Source organism: Taudactylus pleione, unplaced genomic scaffold (genome assembly GCF_031769625.1).
Source record: "Taudactylus pleione unplaced genomic scaffold, aTauple2 ptg000198l, whole genome shotgun sequence".
In the NCBI taxonomy this organism is placed as follows: Eukaryota; Metazoa; Chordata; class Amphibia; order Anura; family Myobatrachidae; genus Taudactylus; species Taudactylus pleione.
The window spans coordinates 11,542,275-11,565,232 of NW_028284600.1; the positions used below are offsets into that span (position 1 = coordinate 11,542,275).

The window sequence follows — 22,958 nt, forward strand, 5'->3', positions numbered from 1 at the left end:
GCACTTGAATCCTCAAAGCAGCAGCGACAAGCGTGCGTCTGTCTGTTAAAGGATTACATCGGTGACAGCATCCAAGTAGGCATGTCAGACAGTCCGTACCTGTACTGGCAGGAAAAAGAAGCAATTTGGAGGTCCCTGTACAAACTGGCTCTATTTTACCTGAGTTGCCCCCCCTCCAGTGTGTACTCCGAAAGAGTGTTTAGTGCAGCCGGGAACCTTGTCAGCGAAAGGCGTAGGAGGTTGCTTCCACAAAATGTGGAGAAGATGATGTTCATAAAATGAATTATCAACTCTTCCAGGGAGACCAGCCTCCAGAACGTACAGAGGGACCTGTGGTTCCAGCAGGGACGAATTAATACTCTGTGAGGATGAGGATGTACACACTGAAGAGGGTGAGGAATCGGTGGATGAGGAGGATGAGGATGACATCTTGCCTCCGTAGAGCCAGTTTGTGCAGGGACAGATAAATTGCCAGCTTGTTTTGTGGGGGCCCAAACGAACCAATCATTTCAGCCACAGTTGTGTGGCAGACCCTGGCGCTGAAATGATTGGTTTGTTAAAGTGTGCATGTCCTGTTTATACAACATAAGGGTGGGTGGGAGGGCCCAAGGACAATTCCATCTTGCACCTCTTTTTTTTCTTTGCATTATGTACAGTTTGGGGCCTAGTTTTTCAATGCCATCCTGTCTGCCACTGCAGTTTCACGCCTAGATGGGTCACGTGTTTGTGCCGCCCACTTGTGTCGCTTAGCATAGTCATCCAGCTACCTCGGTGCAACCTTTTGGACATAAAAACACTATTGTGAGGTGTGAGGTATTCAGAATAGACTGGAAATGAGTGGAAATTAAGGTTATTGAGGTTAATAATAGCATAGGAGCAGAAAAACCTACAAATTCTGTGATTTTAGCTGTTTTTATGCTTTTTTTCAAAAAAATACAGATCCAAAACACAAAACCCAGAACCCAAAACACGCAAGGGTGGTTTTGGCAAAACCAATCCAGATCCAAAACACGAAGAAAGATCCAGATCCAAAACCAAAACACAAAACACGAAAAGTGGCCGGTGCACACCCCTAATTTGCACCCCTTGCATTGCAACATGTTTTGGTCTAGATACAAAAGTACTTGCTTTTTTTTTGCTTACTCCCAAATCATAATCAGCCCCAATGTGACCAGCCAAGGTGTAGAAAATTGCAAACTGAATCTATGGTTTACTGACAACCAGCGGCGACTCCTACCTCTATCCTCCAGGGGTTCTGCTGGTCTGAAATGAGCACATACTGTATATGGGATCGTTATGCGCACATGTGCACAAATCAACAAGCAGGCTTCTAGGGACTTCATTGGCTTCAGTCCCCAGAAGTCAGTTTGGGCTGCCATTATAACATAGGAGTGGCTTCCAATTTGTAAGTGCTCGCTTTGCTAATTCCATGCTGCGTAGACAGTCCTAGGAGAATAAGACACCTCCCCCTGGTACTCTATGTCTGGCTGTGTTTAGTATGGAGCACTTGCAATGGGATGGCACTACCAAGTTGTCACTCGGCTGGTGGATTTTATGGTAGAGGGCGGAGGGGGCTTCCACTGTTAACAAGACATCTAAAAGGGAATCAAACTACAAACTCCCATTTTGCACACTCACACATATATAATCAGTTGAACATTAAATATGTAGGTTTATATGAAATATTTTTGATAACACCTCCTTTAAATAAATATCCCGTCTGCTGAACCTGTTGTGGAAAATATCTTCCAATTGGTAATTTTTATTGTTAACAACAAATTATGTTTTGTTTTGTTTTTTCCCAGATACCAGTGAGAAAATCCAAATTTCCTACCACGAACAAGATAGATTAGTGCCAGGGTCCGCACGTGCCCACATCATTGTACTGGGTGAGGAAACCGATGAGGAAGAACCTCAGTGAGACTGGAAAATATTATTATGCTCTGCGCTATTGCATTAAAACTATTACAACATGCTTTTCAGGTGACCTCATGGACAATATTGTCATTAACTTGGATGACGTGCTTCGTATGCCTGATGGATGTGGGGAGCAGAACTTAGCAAAACTCTCTAGATATGCTTACACGCTGCAATATCTACAGAGTACCAAAGAACTAACACCAAAAATCAAGGAAAAGGCAATAGAAGCCATGATTGAAGGTACATTATGTGAGCTTTGTATCTTAAAAAATGCTGAGGACTGTTATTGATAGAGGGGAACGGAGCTCCAAGAAAGGAAAACATCTTAATTAGACAGAACTTTCTAACAGCCCAAATATTCCTGTTACAACTAGAGACGTGCAGTTCAATTTTCATGAAAAACGAACATACCCGAACTTAGGTCTGATCACTTTTGGGGTTCTGAGTAGAACAGAGGGCCTGATTCAGAGCCGGATGCTCTGACAGAGCGCTCGCTCTGAATCAGGGCCGTCCTTCTTGTTTTTCAGAGCGGCCTCCTGGCCGCTCGCATAGCTGTGGGTGACCACCCACAGCTATAGCGGGCGGCCAGGAAGATGGTCGCGATGGTGAAGACCATCACGACCATCGGGCTTGCGATGAGACCCTTGTGGTAGGGTCTCGTTGCCGCAAGCCCCAGAGTGCTTTCGGCTCTAACAGAGCCGAAAGCACTCCCACTGACATCACTTGTTATGTCAGTGGGGCCGGCCCCAGACGGTAGGCGTTCCCATGGGAACGCCTCTGTCTGGGCAGCCACGCCCCAGCCCGCCCACCAAAGGGGGCGTGCTGTCACTCAACATCGACAGCACGCCCCCTTTGGTACGAGACCTGGAGCGACGGATTGCCCGTCGCTATTCGGTTCTCGTGCATGCGCACGACGGAGCCAGCTCCATCGTGCGCATGCACACTGGGCCACCATCGACCCACTTGTGAGCGCGTAGTGCTTGCAAGCGGGTCTGAATCAGGCCCAGAGTCCAGACTCGGGTCTGCTTTAAGTTCGGATTTAAAAAAATAAATCACGGCTTTGGGTTGTATGTCAGCAGGTCCAAATCGCATGATGTTAGCTGTTTTTCCCACTTTTAAAGAAAACAAAAACCAATTCTGAACCATAAAATTTGAGGGTAGTTTTTGCCAAAACCAAAACAAGGGGGTCCGCGCACTTCTCTACTCATAACCTAAAATTGCCCCTCATTTGGGTGATTCCTAAACCTTTGCTAACAGTTCTATTGTTGTTATATTTTTATTTCTTTGCTCCTAAATGTATTATAGCACTCACTCAGTGTATTGATACAGATTTGTTGTGTTTTGTATCCATACTGTGCTAAGTTCTACTCTATGATAAATTGTATCCAAAAGAGGAGAGAAACAAAAAAAGTTAAGAAGTTGCCTAAAGCAACCAATCAGCTTCTGTCATTTTACAGATTGTGGTGGATAAATAACCAAAGCGGATTGGTTGGTTTGGGCAACTTCTCCAATTCATCTCTCTCCGAGGCTTGATACATCTCCCCTATAGTCTTTAAGCACTCGTCACGAGTGGGACCCTCTAAACTCTCATCTCTTTCTGCACTATCCTTGCATTATACCACTCCAGGGTGCTCCCACTTCCAGTCTTCAACTCTGATTCTTTCTGTCTGCTCTTCCCATGGCAATGGGTCATTGAGCATTACTATTCTTAACTGTCACTTAGGGGACTATTTACTAAGCCTCAGATGGAGATAAAGTGAATGGAGATAAAGTACCAGCCAATCAGCTCCTAACTCCCATGTCACAGGCTTTATCCACTTTATCTCCTTCCAAGGCTTAATAAATAGCCCCATAGTTGTCTAAATAATTCACAGTTTGATTTTTTTCTCTGGTATAGTCTATTTTCTCCTTTTTGCATTAAATTGTTTGTGCTTTACAGTATATTTACTACGTACGGCACTATGGGTCTTAGTGGTGCCCTATAAGCAAACAACCAGTGGTGTATTTATAATGGGTACAGGGTGTGTGGTGCACACGGGCCTCTAGGTCCAGAGGGGTCTTCACTGCACACCCTGCACCCAGATGTTTTAATACTTACCCCTCCAAAGTCATGAATTGGCTGTAACACTTGACAAAACACCTGGAAAATGGGCACCGCAGCCTTTTTCCAAGCATTTTGCTCATGTGCAGTAGGGAAATCACCGGGAAAATAGTGGCTGCACCATTCTCCCAGTGACCTGCGCATGTGCAGTAGACTCTAGGTACAGACTAGTGCCCAGAGTTTACTGCTGCAGTGATGCAGCCGGCTGCTGGGGAGAGAGGAGGTGGCGTCGGATGGAGAATGTACATGGGCCCTCTCCTCTCTTAATATGCCTCTGCAAACAATAATAATAATATACAAAGTTTAGATGTGTGTACTTTTGGGAAGTTTAAATAGAGTGGTCTACTAAAACTCTTACCTGAAATATACCTTTGAAGTGTGCACTTCACCTTATAAATAAATACCACCTCTTGTCATTTTTGAGGTGGAAGCGGCAGGACTGCATTACGTGCTGGATGTGTGGTTTGAAGGAGAGGGAGGAGTTAAGGATGACTCCAAGACAGCGCATTTGCGGGCTAAAGGAGGTGGTGGTTGTGTCAATACAGTAGATAAAAAAATTGTGGGAGGTTATGGCATTCGGGAGGGTGGGAAGATTACAGTATCATCTCAATCTTGGACATGTTAAGTTTAAGAAAGCACTGGGCAGCCAAGAGGAAATAACAGAGAGCTGATGAGCTCAACTAGTAAGGATGCTTAGAGAGGGAATAGGAGAGGTCCAAGAAAATAACCTTGGGGAACAGCTACTGGCAGAGGATGTGGGGGGAAAGTGGAGTCATGAGAGGATACAGAGAAAGAATGGTTGGAGAGGAAGGAGAACTGCCATGGGAGGCCAGTATCACGTAGACCAAGGGAGTAGAGGATTTGGAGGAGGAGAGGATGATCCAGATTGTCAAAAGCAGCAGAGAGATCAAGGAGAATGAGCAGAGAGTGTTGGCTCTTGGATTTGGCAGCAAGGAGGTCATTTTAGTGTGGGCAGTTTCTGTGGAAGTTTGTATGTTCTCCCAATATTTGTTTGGATTTTCTCCTGGTTGCTCCGATTTCTTACCACATTCTAAAGCATAATTTTAGGCAGTGGCATCACAAGGGGGGTGTGGGCCGCACCCGGGTGTCACTCGCTGAGGGGTGACACCAAGGTACAGACTCCCCCTGAGTGACAGGAGCCGGGTGCTGCACTGTAGTATTAAGTGCAGCACTCAGCTCCTGACATTGAGAGCACCTCCCCTCCTGCACACCCAACTTCCCCCACCGGTAAGAAGAACGGGACCATGGGGTTTGGGCTGTGAGGCCACGCCCCCTTTTCGGCGTCGTGCGGCTACACCACGCACACAGCGTCCATCCCCGCCCCAGATGACAACATGGGGAGGGATGCCACTGATGTTAAGTTAATTTGTTTCTTATGTTATGTTAATTGGTTTCTTATGTTAATGACTAAATGTTCTCTGTAAAGTGCTGCATACTATAAATAACTGTTAATAAATAACAAATAAAGTAACCACTATACTACATAAAATTTGGGGCAATAGTAGATATTTCTACTGTTCTATTCAGTGCACAGAATATTAGTAAAAAAAAAATAACTGGGGCACTAATTTTATTATTTATTAGGAAGGGGGCACTAAAAATATTTATTACTAAGTGGGCATTAAAAAGGTTGGGACCGATTTTGATGCTACTGTAAGTAGCATGGTTTGTTTGGTTTTTTTACAGATTAACAGGCCTGATATTGCCTATTTTTGACAAATTTGCAGTGGGCTTTTCCTTTAGTTTTCTGAACCTCAGTTTAAATAATGTGGCAGTTTATATTTTTAAAACTTTTTAATGTAAGAATTGGGAATGGGAATTTGTGGTGGGTCACGTTTGAAAATATCCTATGATTTTACTGCAATATTGCTTTGATAAATCAGACAATTTTTAACGTGCCCAAAATTAAGACAAAAAATGGTGCTTTCAACAAATCTTTGCTTCATAAGATCTCCAATAAAGGTGGTTACAGAATATGTGTATGCTATATAAATAACTGGTAATAATAATACGGATTATCAGCCATTCTTGCGATCTACGACGGATCTCAGTGCCCATCGAATGGTGTGTACGGGCAAATTCACCCTATCCATCATTTGGTGAATTGGGTTGTTGCATCGTCCCATCTGATGTCCTGCACATAAGAAGGTAAAATTCCACGGACGATGCAGTATTCTTATATGAAGCATGTAACAATATATGGCATCGTTGTACGGCGACGCGATATATCATTGCTTAAGTGTGATTTGGAAAGGGGAATAGGTAAACCTGAGGAGCTGCACAGAGCACAATCCAGGTGTGTAGGGGGAAAAATGTACCATGAGAGCGTCTTAGGGGTCTATTTACTAAGCAGTGTTAGGAGAAAGAGTGGAAAGTGATAAGAAAGTGATAAGGTGCCAGCCAATCAGCCCCCAACTGTCATCTCACAGGTTGTGTTTGAAAAATGACAATTGGGAGCTGATTGGCTGGCACCATATCACTTTCTTATCACTTTCCACTCTTTCTCCTAACACTGCTTAGTAAATAGACCCCTAAGACGCTTTCATGGTACATTTTTCCCCCTACACACCTGGATTGTGCTCTGTGCAGCTCCTCAGGTTTACCTATATCACTTTCTTATCACTTTTCACTAAGGGGTCTAGTTACTAAGCAGCAGGGCTGGACTGGGAATAAAAATCATCCCTGGCACTTAAAGCACACAGGCCAACCTGCTGTGGACTTTATGCACAAAATCATGCCAGTGCTAGTAAAACATGGGCTATCACTTTTGGGCCCATATATGATGTACATGTAGTGTTCACTCCCTGCCTGCTGCCGGACCCAGAGCTAGGGCACGCACGTGCCAGAAAAGGGGCGTGGTCAATTAAAAGGGGGCGTGTGTTTACGACACGTTCTCTTTTCATCACTCTTGATCGGCACTTACGGACATGCCGGGCAGTCCCCAAGCACCGCGGTCACTGTGAATGTATGCCGGGCGCATGCACCTGGCATTCATTCACTGGCGGTGACTGCTGCTCTGCCGTTTTCCCAACCCGCGGGACACTGCGGCCCGCGGGTGGAGGACAGAACCCGCAGGCTGTTTCAGCAGGGGGCCGCGCTGAAGGGCAGGGAGAGGTAATGGGTGAAAGGCAGTGGGTGATGGGGAGATGCAGTGGGTGATATATAGGAGGGCACTGCGCTAGATGGGAAGGGGGCAGTGAGATGGTGGTGGGAGGTGCAAACACTAGGCTGGAAAAGGGGGTACACTGGGCTGAATGAGGGGGGCACTGACTGGACTGTCTAGGTGTTCTTGCCGAGTGGCAGTTAGATGGGACAGTGGGCTGATTGGGGAATGAAGGGGAGAGACACTGGGCTGGCAGGGTGGGAGGCACTGCAATGAGGGATCAGTGAGATAGTGGGGAACACTGGGCTGGATAGGGGGGTCACTGTGGATAGGGGGACTGGGCAGGATGGGAAAGGGCAGAGAGATAAAGTTGGGAACTCTAGGCTGAATGAGGGGGATCACTGTGACTGGCTTGGGGCTTATAGGTGGGGGGCAGTGAGAAGGGTGCAGTGGGATGGTTGGGGAGGGAAGAAGGGAGACACTGGGCTTGCAGGATTGGAGACACTGGGATTGGGGAGTCAGTAATGGTGGGGAACACTTGGTTGGAGAAGGGTTAAACACTGGGATGGAAGCACTGACCTGCTGCTGTTCCATTTCTGCCTGGTTCCGCACACTTGCTGCAGCACCGAGCGCTCACACGGCAGCTCAGCCTCCTGAGCAGCCTCCTTCAACGTTAATAACCCTTGGCCGCCGCCCCTGCCACGCTTCTTCAAAACCCACTGACGCATCATGTCATGACGCGGACACGTCATAACGTCATGACGCGGACGCGTAATGAAGCGCCCGGACATAGCACCGGGCAGACGCAGCAAGTTTCCAGCTCACAGGAGCTGGCTAAAAATCCTCCAGGCGCACAATTCACATGGGCCGCCGGCCGCGTAATGATGTCATGACGGTCCACGTTATGACGTCATTACGCAATTATGCAACCAAGGTAAATGTTAAAAAACAGGGTGAACGTCGCAGTGCCGGCGGTAACCCTGCGTTCAGCTGCATCGGCCCGTCTGCCCATCGGCCCTTCTGGCATTTGCCAGAAGTGCCCGATGGCCAGTCCGGCCCTGCTAAGCAGTGTTATGAGGCAGAGTGAAAAGTGATAAGTCTGTGATAAGGTGCCAGCCAATCAGCTCTCAACTGCCATCTCACAGGCTGTGTTCGAAAAATGACAGTTGGGAGCTGATTGGCTGGCACCTTATCACAGACTTATCACTTTTCACTCTGTCTCATAACACTGCTTAGTAACTAGACCAGTCTGTCTCCTAACACTGCTTAGTAAATAGACCCCTAAATAATGATTCAGTTAACAATATGTACAGTAGGTGGAATTTAGTGACGGAATCAATGCAGTGCTGCCAGTTGATACGGTATAGTCACCCACAAACAAAGTACAACAGCGGAAAGGGAAGACGTCGCAGTGTATTAAACCATAAATAGTGTCTGAATAATCTACATTAAATGCATCAATTGACCATAGTGTAAACATTTAGCAGCTATTTAATATATCTTAAGTAATAAACGCATTAATTAAAATGAATAAGAATATAAAAATTATATACAGTAGGTGAATGCTTGCCTCTGATGAAGCTGGTATATCCAATGAAATGCATTAAGGTGGACTCACATTTTGGGGTACACCTGGGAAATTTCATTCCTACTGTTTCTTTGCTCACTGATTTGGGATATAGTGACCCTGCACCTCAAGGGTCCAAGATCCAAGATCTGTGCGGATTCCTACCCCTGGCGACATCTCCTTATAGGATTCTCATCTGTATCAATTATTGGCACCTTACACTAAAGGCAATCTTATTTTCATCATAACGCCCACCTCCCACATATGGGTCTGCACAGGCTGTAGTCAAGAGGTGGACACCCATGCGGATTTTCTCATTGTGCCACAAATGGTCATCCAGGAAGAGACCCATACCTCACATCAGATCTGGTAACCACACAGTTCACGGTTTATAGGTCACCTAGCAGGAGCACAGGTGTACTCATTACTCACTGACACAGTTTAAAAGATCCACAGGTGGAGCTAATTAAATCACTTGGCCTTAAATCAGGGGTAGCCAACCGCGGTCCTCGAGAGCTACTAACAGTTCATGTTTTCCAGACCACCTAGCTGGTGCACAGGTGTATTCATTACTCAGAAACACATTTGAAAAGATCCACAGGTGGAATTAATTAGAACACTCGTGATTCTGTGAGGACACCTGGAAAACATGCACTGTTGGGGTCCTGAGGACCGAGTCTGAGAACCTGTGTGGTAATTTATTTAATCTGGAGAGACTCACTCCCAGTTGGAGTTTCTATATTCTCATGTGACCCCCAATAGTTCATACCTATTGGTTTTTATTGCACTACCAATCATATATATTTTTGTTTTTGTAGCTCTTTATGTATGAACCTGCAGATGCGCTCCTTGTGACTAATTGCATGGTGAACTATGCTTTCAACATTTTAATAACTTGTATAATTTTTATATGCATAATAGTTTTTATTTTTTCTGCTTGAGATATATTAAATAGCTGCTGAATGTTTACAACATGGTCAATTGATGCATTTAATGCATATTACTTAGGTACTACTTACGGTTCAATACATTGCGCCTTCACTGCCTACACTGCACTTTCCGCTGATTTGACAAAGGGATTCACATTCACTCCAAGAAATATACAGGGGAAAAATGGATTGAAATTTAGGGTTATAATTACTAAAGTGCGGGTTTTTAGAAGTGGAGTTGTTGCCCATAGCAACCAATAATATTCTACTTCTCATTCACTTAGCACCATCTAGAAGATAAGAGCTAGAATCTGATTGGTTGCTATGGCCAATATATCCACTTCTACAAACCCTGACTTTATTTTAGTAAATATACCCCCTGGGCTAGAAATCCGCAATTTAGTAAATACTGTATACCCCTTAGATTCTGAACTTAATATTATTACAGTTCTATGGATTCACACAAATGAGCTAATATCAGGCTTGCTGACATTCTGGCAGCCCCCTCCAGGAGCGGACAGCCAGGTCGGGCAAGTAGGAAGGAGTGACACGTATAGAGGGGGCGTGGCCAGGGATATTACACTGCAATGGAGACGGGGCAGGGGGCATGGCTTCGAAATTGCGTAATTTTGCCCCCATCCCCACTTCAGGTTTTCGGCATTGTAAAGCAGGGTGCAGGATCAGGATGGCGTAATTTAGCGCAAATCACGTCATCCCCCCCCTCCCGCTGTGGGGGGATTTGTGGGGGTCTGGGGGAACGGCGGCTGGCCGAGAGGCTTACCTTCTTTTCCGGGGGGTCGGGAGGATCCCGACCAAATCGGGAGAGTAGGTAAGTATGGCTAATATTCATCTCCACCTTGTTCATAGGTGATTTTCTTTATACAGGAATCAATTTTTTTCAAATGAGAACATTTTTCTATTTCAATGCAATAGGAATAAACTGTTTTATTTTACCTTTCATTGTTTACGCTTTTAGTTAAGTTCAGTAATTATCTCTCACTTTTCATAGGTGAAATGTGGTAATTTCTCGTTGCTTTTAAATTCTAACAGAAAAAGACATTTCTGGCGAAAAAAGGAACCTACAGAGAATTATGTATTACTGACATTTTGTTTATCTTTTTTTTCAGGTTACCAGAAACAACTGATATTTAAAAGTGGAAACGGCTCATATGGACTATTCCCAGGCTCTGAACCAAATTTCTGGTATGTATAAAACATTTATACAACGAGCAATTTTGAAACATGCTCTACACATAAAAAACACGGTAGTAAAGTTCATCCTTCTATACAGGTATGAAAATATTCTGAATACAATATACCTATACAGTATATCTATCTAACGATGCAGTATCGGATCAACTGCATGATCATCGGACAACTGAGTAACCCTCATTTTCTGAAATGTTCCCCATGGCCGTCCCAAAATTCCAGCAACATGTCAATCATGCTGCTGCTTTTGGGGTACTGCGACCGAGGTTGCAGGAACAGATATGCACATGAAGAAGACATAAATTCAGCTAAAGTGATGGGTACTTTAGAAGAAATACTAAAAGCTTAATTTAATGAATGGGGTCAATTTAAAGTTGTAGGAGCAGTTGTGGCTCCTACTGTACCTTTAGCTGCTGCAGCTGCATGGGATTCCTCATAATGACATCATTCGTACGTTGTATTTCGGCTGCCGCCAGCATCAAGTTTTGCACAGGTGAACTAAAACAGCTTCTAGGGACTGCATAGTCTACAGCCCCTAGAAGCATTGTAAGCCCAGCGGTTAGCAGTGTGGGCTTCCTACTGAACGCTCGGCCCCCATACATGGTAAGATTTTACACACGATATGCACGATTTCGATCGATCACAACGATTAATCGTGCATATCGTGTGTGTTTTGGCATGCTGTACGATGGCGATGCTAGACCCCGCCGTCGTACGTCGGCTTCGTAGATCTTATGGAAAAACCATAACATATGCGATCCTTTATGCTGTTAAATAGGTAAACTAAGCATCTTCTAAGATGCATCGTTTACCATTCACAGCAGCATGCGATGCATCGGGCTGAATTTGAAAACGTACTGAGGTGTCATACGTTTTCAAATCGCCCCATGAATGGCCGGCTAATCGCACACCAAACTGACAGTCCCAGGGGGAGGAGTTTCTCCCTGGGACTGCTAGCCTGGTGTGAGATTAGCACTAGGAGCTTCCAATAGAAAGCCACTACATGTATTTAGGGGCCGGTCTATGTGCTCCAGGGTCCGGGACCATCTCCATCCACTCCTGCACTGCCAGCAAATGCTCCCGTGGACCTGGGCTCTTCTGGTGATGGCATGCAGTGGTGGAGGTAACTGGGGAAAGACGGGCTGCAGTGCTGCAGCTGAAATCTGCCACTGCCTAGGGGTGATGTTATGTTTATACTTTTATGCAGTCCACTTTTTGGACTATTTCTGACTCTCCGCACACCCACTGTAGGCATACTTTTAGGCACATACAGTACAGTGGATGTGCAGGAGAGACAGAGGTGTCTCCAGAGAGAGGACAGTATTCATGCACCTTCATGTGTGCTAAGAGAGCGATCTAGCTAAGAGAACCATCTTAGGTACTTTTTGTAAATGGTCTTGACTAAATACTGGAACATTGAAAAACATTGGGGGAGATTTATCAAAGCTTAGAGAGAGATAAAGTGGAGAAAGATAAAGTACCAACAAATCAACTCCTAACTGTGATATTACAAGCTGTGTTATTACAATTGTAGTTAGGAGCTGATTGGTTTGCTCCTTTATATCTTTCCACCTGATCTCTCGCCAAGCTTTGAAAAATCTCCCCAATTGTATGTTATGATGAATGTTCTAAGGACATGACAAGTAAGTTCAACAAAATGTAGTGGTCTCTGCAGTCACTGGATCTATGTTATGAAACACTGGTAACACAGTGATAAACCTCTAGATCAGTGATTCCCAACCTCGGTCCTCAAGGCACACTAAAAGTCTAGTTAACAAATGAAGCAGAGTATGAATTCCTGCCTACTGCTAAGGCATGGTCAGCAGCACAACCCAGGGGAGACAGAAAAGCAGCCTATGTACCCTAGGTAACCTGCAACAGTGCCTGGCTGGTTCCAACACAAACTACAGAGTTTAGATAATTCAAGAAGTCTCAATGTACAGTAATTAAGAACTGGTTGGATTAGATAAAATGACCAGTTTGGAGTAGATATCCATGGCTTACTGATTTGCAGTAACTACAGTATGAGACATAGAAAGAAAGTGAAAACCTTTGTGCATCAAAGCTCTTGTCCACTTTTAAGGTGCCCACACACATAGCGACCTGCACACGATCCCACGATGTGTAAGATTTCCCCTGAACCCTCCCCCGGCAGCTCCCCGGCAATCCTACACACGATTTGGAGTAAAAAAATGTCCAATCTGATCTAAGATCTATCGTACATCCAGTGCATTGTGTCCCAGATTGGCAAATCTGCCCTACAGCACGGCAGATCTGAAGATGCGATGTACGACCAGCGGGGACGCGCATTGGCATCGTGATCGTGAGTGGACACTCACAATTTGGGCATATTTTACACAATTTGTTGTCACGATTCGACCAAATCGACCAAATCAGGTAAAATATTGCTATGTGTGTGGGCAGATTTACTCTTACTTCAGTACAGCAACCAGACATATTACATATATTACAGAGATTTATTTAATTAAAATGCCTTATTAGTTTATGCATGATCTATCTGTTTAGTATACAGTACCAGCAATGGATTTATTTGGCCTTTAATAACCAATATTTTGAACCCTGTTGCAGGCTCACAGCATTATCAGTAAAGACTTTCAGCAGTATTGATGACTTCATCTACACAGACAATACCAACATCCATCAAGCTGTGACATGGTTACAGGAGCATCAGTTACCAAATGGTTGCTTTAATACTTCGGACTCTTACTTTAATAATGATCTAGAGGTAAGCACAAATCTATTACATTTTGACTGGGAATCTAATTTAAAATATGTAACACCATCCACAATATTCTGATGTCTATTTTATTGCTGGAATTTGAAATGTAAACTATGTGCAGGATGTAGTCGGCATCCTGGCTAATACCAGCGCCGATCTCGGCACCAGTATCCCGACGTCGGCATCCTGAAGGTAAGTATTGGGGTGCAGGGGGAGGGTAGCATTAGCTAGCGGGGTTCGGCACTAGGGGGAGGGTTAAGGTTAGACACCGGAGAGGGAGGGTTAGGATTATGGTGCGGGGAACAGGAGGTTAGGTTTAGGCACTATGGTGGGAGGATATGTTTAGGCACTGGGGAGGGAGTGTTAGGTTTAGGGTGTGGGGAGGGGGAGGTTAGGTTTAGGCACTGGGGGGGGAGTTTAGGGTTAGGCAAAGGGGAGGGTGGGTTAGGGTAGGGGCTAGGGTAGGGGTTAGAAAAGTACTCACCATAGCGTCCTATGGGTGTGGGTATTCAGGCTGTTGGAATGTCGCTGTCGGTATTATGACCAGCGGCATCCCGACAGCCGCGATGTCATACCCAACCCCTATGTACACTTGCTGATTTTCAGATGTAATATACATTACACCATAAAAACATGGGTGTAACTACCATGGATGCAAGGGATGCAGCTGTTATGGGGTCCAGAGCTGAGGGGGGCCCATCTTCCTTGTCAAAGTTACATGTGTTATATACACTGCATAAGAACACTATTTCAAATTTGTTATTAAGACCTGTATGTACACAGTATATACTAATTTCCAAACAGAGTAACAAAACTTGAGCAACCCACATACAGTATGTCCTAAGTTAAGGGTTCTGTGCCCCATATGTTCTTGCTCAGTATCTGACATTACCTCCCCCCATATATTGCTGTACAAATAGGTGATTTTAAAAAACAAATAAAAAAAAAACAATGTAATGGAAAATAACTATACAGAAAGCATAAAACCAGTTCTACCATATACTTTGAAATTCGGTCAGAGATTGGTCTGTTTTTTCCATTTCCATATAGGCAGAGACTGAAGTTGCAGTAGCTGCTTTCGTCGTTGTCTCACTGCTGGAGCATCACGTGGTCTGCAATGTAAGTTATCTAACTGTATTTCATACGTTTTGTGCATTTGATAATCCTCCTGGAAACATGTTTAGTGGAAAGAATGAAAGCGCAATTTAAGACCACCTCTTCCAATCATTAACTTCTTTGACACTGATGTATACACTCTCGCTCCATGAAGATCATCTTTTGTGTGAGTTTACGGGGGGGTTGAAACTATGAAGCAAGAGGAGCAATGGAAGTAATATGAACACAGGGGTGGTGCAGCAATTGGTCTGTGTAGGCTTTACTATGAGTAACAAAGTAATTTAACACTAGAGATGTGCGGATTCGGTTTACTGAAATATGAACACACCCAAACTTAGGGGTTCCGAGTCGAATTTCCTAGTTCTTAATCACTTTGGGGTTCCAAGTAGAATTAATTCCTGACTTGGATCTTCTTGAAATCTGGAAAAAATGTCTTGTTTGTATTGGCTTGCATGTAAATGCCGCCCTCATGATTTCAGGTGCTGTGAGGTGATCAAAATTGACTGCAAATGAATGTTATTGATGTTGATAATACTAAAGTTACATAAACAGGTCCAAATGAAATGATTTTAGCTGTTTTTATAAATAGTTAAGAAATCCAAACCAGATCCAAACCAAAACCAGGGGTCTATCCACATCTGTTTTACACTTGAGAGGAAACTAGGTTAAATGCGAGTGCTGGCATGAAAACAGTTATTATCAACAGGTTTAGGACTTGAGGGCCTGATTCAGACCCGGTCGCTAAGCTGCATTCGCACGCAGCGGTCCGCAGTTAAAGTATGTAAATTCCGCAGTCGCTAGCAAAACAATAGCACGCCACTATGTTTTGCCGTGCAATCGGCATGGTGCATGGTGAGCAACTAGACGCCCACCAGTCTGACACAAGACGCCCACTTGCCCTTCGTAACCTACGTCATCTCCAGGAAGTGTATTAAACCATTGGTACCATCGGCCGACATCAGACCCATATGCAGCACTTGTGGTTGACCATAGACTACCACAAGCACTGCGAACGTTGCTGTCTATATTTCGGTCGTATGACATGTATGCAGATGCTGCGTCTTAATTATGCACACCCCTGAAACGGCATTTTGACACTCAGACATGCCTGCATTCGCACCACCACACCCCCGTTACCATTACCCTCCCCCTGTCACCACCCACCAATGGGACATCCTGTCAGTCATGCTTGCGGGGCATCTGTGTACTCGCTGTGATAATTTCCCGATCGCAGCAACTGGTTCATGCATACACACTGCGTCATATACGCATGCGATTGCGATAATCAACCAGAAGCGTGCGAACGCAGCTTAGCGACCGAGTCTGAATCAGGCCCTGAGTGTGGGGCAGTATAATGCTGAGTTATGGAGTGGAAGACTGGAGAAGAGGACTATGAAACATGTATTGACTTTGCTTCAGAGCAATAGTGGTGATGGATGATGCTGTGCAAAGTGACTGCAGGTCACAATGTCCTGGTCCACACGTTCAGGGTTGGACTGGCCCACAGGAGTACAGGGGAAATCCCCAGTGGACTCCACTGCCTGAGTGCCCCATCTCTTCTACTGTCAGGTTTTAGACAGTGCACTTGAATTATGCAAGCATTGTTATTCTATTGCAGAGTCAGTTGCCTGGTAGAGCAGGAACATGAACAGGCCATGCCCTGTTGTATCTATATTGTCTATTTATTTCTGGTTGCTGCCCACACTTTTTAAGATGGGCCACTTCCAATGACTTCCCTTGGTGGGCCCTTTTTGCACCAGTCCGACACTGCACATGTTAAATGGCTGTAAGACAATTGTTGTCCAGATGCATGGTGAGTAATAAGAATACAGTCTTGTTTAATATGTGATTCATACATTCTGCACTGTATAAACACAGTTTTACTGTAGTATTGGAAACTGATGAACCAAGTAATTAACCTTTCTGCCATCTCTTTGTGGGGAAAACATTTTAATCACTTCTACCTTCCTTTACCCATTTTGTCCCTCATGTCAATGTTCTCTGTTTAGGGGAGTATTGTGGAGAATGCATTGAAGTGTATGAGGAATGGAGCACCCCACGTTACATCTGCCTTCAACCTGGCTCTTCTGGCCTATGCCTCCACTCTGTCAGGAGACAGTGAACTAAGAGAGGAGGCACTTAAGCGTTTGGACAAGGCTGCCATAAAGAAAGGTGTGAGGAGTAACAGAGTATTTAAGATGTAAAGGTCTAGAAATCATTTTTGATTGGCTGTGGCTCAGTTTGGACAAAGGTGTAAGCGTGTGTGTGTGTGCCTGCGTATGTGTGCTTGTGCATGTGCGTGTGCGTGTTTGTGTTGAGGGGTTGATGGAGAAGGAGGTTGAAGAGACACTGAAAGCTGTAAACAGTGGCCACAAATGAGACTTGATAATACCAGTATAAGTACTTTTTATGGCAGCTTCAGGAAAAATATACGGGTACAATTCTTGTCGGAAGATGTGTGTTGGAACAAATAATATAAAATTGTTATTGTGAATCTCCATATAGAAGGATCTAAGCATTGGGAAACGAGAACGTACCGCCAAGGAGACGTTGAGATATCTGCCTATGTTGTTCTGGCTTTGCTTTCTGAAAAGACAACAACCCCCAGAGAAGTTGAGGAGAGCGCAGATATCATCCGTTGGATTGTGACACAACAATCACCTTGGGGAGGATTCCACTCATCTCAGGTTGCACATCTTAGATATTATAAATGCCTAAATCTATCTTACACTGGTTGTGGCAAACAAATATCAGTCTCCATTTTTCAAACTGGATTTTTTTGGTGCTGCCTCAGTCACTTTTGTTAAAAGGTTAAAAAGGAGATCAAATGTGCCACTCTAAAGAAGGGTGTATCTTAGTCTAAACTTATATCTACAATGTAATGTTAAAGAAATACTATAAATAGCAGTGTTATGGCCCGTACACATGGTTCGCGATAACGATATCGCTGACTGATCTTCCTGGAGTGCTGGATGATCGATATCGATCATCCAGTACACCACCAACTCACCAATGACTATAGCAACCTGCGATCAACAATCACGGGTCCCTATGGTAACCTGGTCGATATCGACCAGGTTGACCAACATCGTACTGTGTGTATGCACCTTTAGTCCCTTAATTAATTCTAATGCATTTTATTAAACAAAAGAATGTTAAAGGCAATGTAACAGGAATTAGTAATGAGTAGACATTTAGCTGTATAACATATTCTTTAAGTTACTCACGCTATGATTGGTGGAATAGAGAAGCAGCGATAATCAGGCAATCTTACTTACTTAACTGGATGTGAGAATCCTGTATCCTATTGCTATAAAACACATTACATTGTAATGAGGAGACTTACTTTGTAGGGGATTTCATCCTGTGCACTGAATGGACTCAGTCATGATCAGCATTTGACTTAGCTTTCACTTCAAAGTACTGTAGGACAGTGATTGACACTTCAGATGAATTGTGATAAAATGTTTAAAAAAATTAACATTTATTCATATCCGAGTAGTCTTAGTATACTTACTTAAATATCTAATGATAGGTAAATAACATTGATTATAGGTAAAAGTCTTAATGGTAATATACTTAAAATTGTAAAAATTACCCAAGATCAACATCTAAATTTAAAACGGATGGTGACATCTATTAAGCCTAATGCCTTGAAATTGTAAACTTTCCTTTTCCAGGTTTTTATTGCTTGTTCAGTCCCCCATGAAGTAAAGAACTGCAGTGTTTCCTACCTGCCACTACCTTAGAGAATGTGTAGAAATCAATTGCCAGGGCTAATATAATCTATGAACATCCACCAAACTGAGATGCCCCAGAATTGCCATATCTACTTATTTCCACCACCGCTGTAGCTGTTCTCGGTGGAACAAAATATGATTCTTTGGATACTAAGGGGGGTATTCAATTTGGCTGCGAATAGCCGTCATTTTCGCCTGTTTGGATTATCCCCATATTCAATTTCAAAGACTTTCCGCCGGCGCGGATAAGTGGATAAGTTTTCACCATGTTTTACATGGCGAAAAAAAGTGCAGAATTGGGGTTTAGGGGTGCAGCCTTAAAAAAAATAGCCTGCACCCCAGGGAGCGTCCCCTAAAAATAATCTGTGTCAAAAAAAGTTAAAATAAAAAATCGGGACACTCCAAAAAAATAACTTTAATTTTGGGGGTGAAAAATAAAATAGGGAACAAACTTCTAAAATAGCAAAATTAATTCCAGAGGGGTCCCCATGTTTGCGGCAGGTGTTTTCTTCATTGCGGGTAGTAGCGGCAGGTACATTTTTGAAGAATTAAAAAAAAATATTTTAGGGACTTAAAAATATGCTTGCACCCATCTTCATATACCCCAAATTTGATGGCCATAGTTATTTTTCCTCCCAAAAAAAGCTAAATGCTCTTCTGCATCACCTTCTTCCAGGCACATTTATGCACCTTCCGCAGCTATTTAAAAACCCTGACTCCCTTCAGCAGGCAAAAAGGGGGGTACCCATAGTGATCCCCCATGTCTGGACATCTTTAAGGGGGTCCCAGGAACATTTCCCAAAAAATCCAGAATTTTTTCGATACTTACCTTTCCGCTGGGTTCTGTTTTTCACTGATTCCTTATTGAATACGGGGATATAGCAGGCATGCGCCCGATACATTATCCCCGTCAAAACCACCGATGTGGAGTGAAAGGTCCGGCACGGACTTTTCGCTCCAAATTGAATACCCCCAAAGATGTTAATCAAGTCAAACAAACAAATATCAGTTTAAAAAGACATTTATTACAAAGTTAAAAAAGAGGGTAAAGTAATAATAAACATTTAACTTGCTTGTCGGATAATCTTTTCAGAACATAGATGGCTTCATTCCCAGGAGACTCTCCAACACCTTGAAGCTGGGATCTCGTACATCGAGCATAGGACTTGACCATAGGCTGATCATATAAGCTCTAGGCTGAATGTATGCTGACACATTACAGATTTATATAGGAAGAAAACTCATGCATAAGCATTTAACAAGTATAAAGGTCACATATATACAAAGTAAAAGAAAGAATAGACAGTAGGGGGCACTGTTGCCTCAAATATGAATGTTGGACATCTCAGAGACATTTATGGTATTTTCTTAGATTGACTCAGGATAAGTATGTCTGGCCAAAGAGACCTTTGTGTCAAGAAAACCTTATGCAATGCTTTACCATTTTCTAATCTCTAACCATTGTCTGATGCCTTATACATTTATAAAATCACACAACAATATGGCTTTCAGCAACCATTTTCTGTACTCCCATTACAGTAGCTAAATATAAATGTAAGTTAGTAAGCAGCATTTATGAATTAAAAAAGTAAAAAGAAACAAGAAATGTGCTTCACATGGCATAAAATCATTTCATCACCATACACATAGACATATTTCACATGTTTTCTTTCACATATCTTGTCTATGTGTATGGTAATTAAATAATTTTATTCCATGAGAAGCACATTTCTTGTTTCTTTTGAGGTCCCATGTAAATACAGTGGTTAAGAAAGAATTTGGATAACGAGTACTGCATGGCTATTGGATTATACATTTATGAAGTTGGAACTTTGGGAGATATTATACTTCTGTGTGGAACTTTTCCATCAATAGACTTTTATTTGTTCACTGTATTGCAATAAGGAGCGTGTGTCCTTTGTTATTATTATATGGATAGGCCTGCTGGTCTTGTGTTTCTCTTCTCTTTCTGCATTACCTTTGTGGCCTTCTCTTTTTCTATTTGGTAGTCGAAACCAGTAATGAGCACCATCTGTAATTTGATACCAGCTTTATCCCATTCCCGACAGCCAAGGTCCTCAAAAATACATCTATATCTGGTCCATTCTGTCCTGCCCTTACTGTAACTGCCAGTCTCTGCCCATTGTTGAATTTTTCCCTTGACATTCTGCATTGACCCTGCTTATATCTATGGCTAATGCGGACATACATCTACAGCCCTGATTCCCCATTCTGCTGATCCATCCCGGCCATCGATGATCTGCAATCTGCTGGTGAATCGAGAGTATTCAAGATCTAAAAAAATCCTGACTTGTCGATTCTGATCATTTTAAAAATTGAGATTGTTTAACATCTTGAATATCCCTGATTCCTCAACCCTGGAGTCGTCAGAATGGGTAATTGAAATGATCAGTCACAGGTGTATAGCTCCCTTAAGCCTACTGTGTGGACACTGTCCTTCTCTGGGTTTAGTTACTATACTGCACTTAGATCTCTATTGGATATCTAGCTTTGTTGGTTCCTCTGTGTCTTTCCTATTCATTAAAAACTGCTTGTGACATATACTATATGGACAAAATTATTCAGACAATAGCACCAACAGGGACTGTAATGACATTGTATTTAAATACATATACTTTAATATGGAGTTGGTACCCCTTTTTGCTGCTATAACAGCTTTCACTCTTCTTGGAAGGCTTTCAACAAGATTTTGGAGTGTTTCTGTGGGAATTTATGCACATTCATTCTGTAGATCATTTATGAGGTCAGGCGCTGATGTTGGGCGAATAGGCCTGGCTCGCAATCTCTGTTCCAGTTCATCCCAAAGGTGCTCGATGAGGTTGAGGTCAGGGCTCTGTGCAGGCCAGTCAAGTTCTTCCACACCGAACTTATCAAACCATGTAGTTATAGTCTTTTTATTTTGTTCACTGGGGCACAGTCATATTGGAATAGAAAAGTGCCTTCCCCAAACTGTTGCCACAAAGTTGGAAGCATAGCATTGTCCAAAATTTCTTGGTATGCTGAAGCATTAAGATTGCCCTTCACTGGAGATAAGGAACCTTGCCCAAACCCTTAAAAACAGGCCCGTATCATTATCCTTAACTAAACTTCACAATTGGCACAATGCAGTCAGACAACTAACGTTCTCCCGGGATCTACCAAACTCAGACTCACCCATCTGATTGCCAAATAGAGAAGCGTGATTCCTCACACCACAGAACATGTTCCACTGCTCCACAGTCCAGTGTCTTTGTGCTTTACACCACTCCGTCCATACAATACTTGGCATTGACCTTGGTGATGTGAGGCTTGCATGCAGCTGCTCGGCCATGGAAACCCATTCCATTAAGCTCCTGCCACACAGTTTTTGTGCTTACGTTAATGCCAGTGGAAATTTGGAACTCTACAGCTATGGAATCAGCAGAGCATTGGTGACTTTTACGCACCATGCGCTTTAGCAGTTGTTGAACCCCCTCTGTGATTTTACGTGGTCTTCCGCTTCGTGGCTGAGTTGCTGTTGTTCCTAAACACTTCCACTTTCTGATAATATCACTTACAGTTGACTGTGGAATATCCAGCAGGGATGAAATTTCACGAACTGTCTAATTGCAAAGGTGGCATCCTATCTCAATACCACACTAGAAGTCACTGAGCAATTCCGAATGATCCATTTTGTATCACAAATGTTTGCAAATGGAGACTGCATGGTTAGGTGCTTTATTTTATACACTTGTGGCAATGGGTCTGATTGAAACACCTCAATTCAATAATTAACAGGTGTGGAAAATACTTTTGTCCATATAGTGTATGTTTGGTTTAGCTACAACCAACCAACCAGTCTATAATAGGAACTCTTAAGAACACCTTAACATAGCCTGAATGATATGAATAGTAGATGTTCACACTTGAGGTTTGGGGAAAAAATCCTTATTATTTCTTTATGTTCTGGCCAATGCATCTCCTTTTATGGTCAAAATAGTTACTATCAAATATTACATGAACAAAAACATAGATAATTTCAGATAGGCTTATGCTCTGAAAAAAAAATGATTGTTTTTGTTTTGCAGGACACTACAGTAGCTATTCAGGCTCTGTCTAAGTATGCCCAAGCCACACACCACAAAAAGGGAGATGCAACAGTGACAGTTGAGTCAAAGTCAGGGTTCCACAAAGAAATTACTCTGAACAAAGACAAAAGTGGTCTTCTGCAAACAGTAGACCTGCCAGAATTCCCCTGTGAATATACAGTAACTGCCACTGGAAATGGCTGTGTCTATTTGCAAGTAAGTAGAATATTGTCTTTTCAGAGCAATCTAAATTGTATTGGTCATATTGGGGGCTGTCAAGGGTGCAATACAGAAAAATCTTCATAACAATTTTTGAAAAAGAAACAAATTTAATGTGTATTTCCTTAAACTTTCTCTGTATCAAGTTCTTATTTGTTAGTAAAGCTCAGTGTATATCTGCAAGAGGGATCACTGTGAGCAGCATACATACAGCATTTCTGTGGCC

The 22,958-nt window shown here is 43.2% G+C and overlaps 1 protein-coding gene across 2 annotated transcripts in view; it reads left to right on the forward strand.

Moving 5' to 3' along the window:
• Positions 1 to 22,958, forward strand: part of LOC148518862 (alpha-2-macroglobulin-like) — a 167,906-nt gene that overhangs the window by 125,830 nt on the left and 19,118 nt on the right. For both annotated transcript variants that reach the window (XM_088476976.1, XM_088476977.1), the window contains exons 23-30: positions 1,806 to 1,889; positions 1,984 to 2,160; positions 10,769 to 10,844; positions 13,440 to 13,596; positions 14,641 to 14,709; positions 16,716 to 16,878; positions 17,212 to 17,393; positions 22,514 to 22,729. In XM_088476976.1, coding sequence (XP_088333102.1) covers positions 1,806 to 1,889; positions 1,984 to 2,160; positions 10,769 to 10,844; positions 13,440 to 13,596; positions 14,641 to 14,709; positions 16,716 to 16,878; positions 17,212 to 17,393; positions 22,514 to 22,729 — 1,124 coding nt within the window. The remainder of the gene's footprint in view (positions 1 to 1,805; positions 1,890 to 1,983; positions 2,161 to 10,768; positions 10,845 to 13,439; positions 13,597 to 14,640; positions 14,710 to 16,715; positions 16,879 to 17,211; positions 17,394 to 22,513; positions 22,730 to 22,958) is intronic.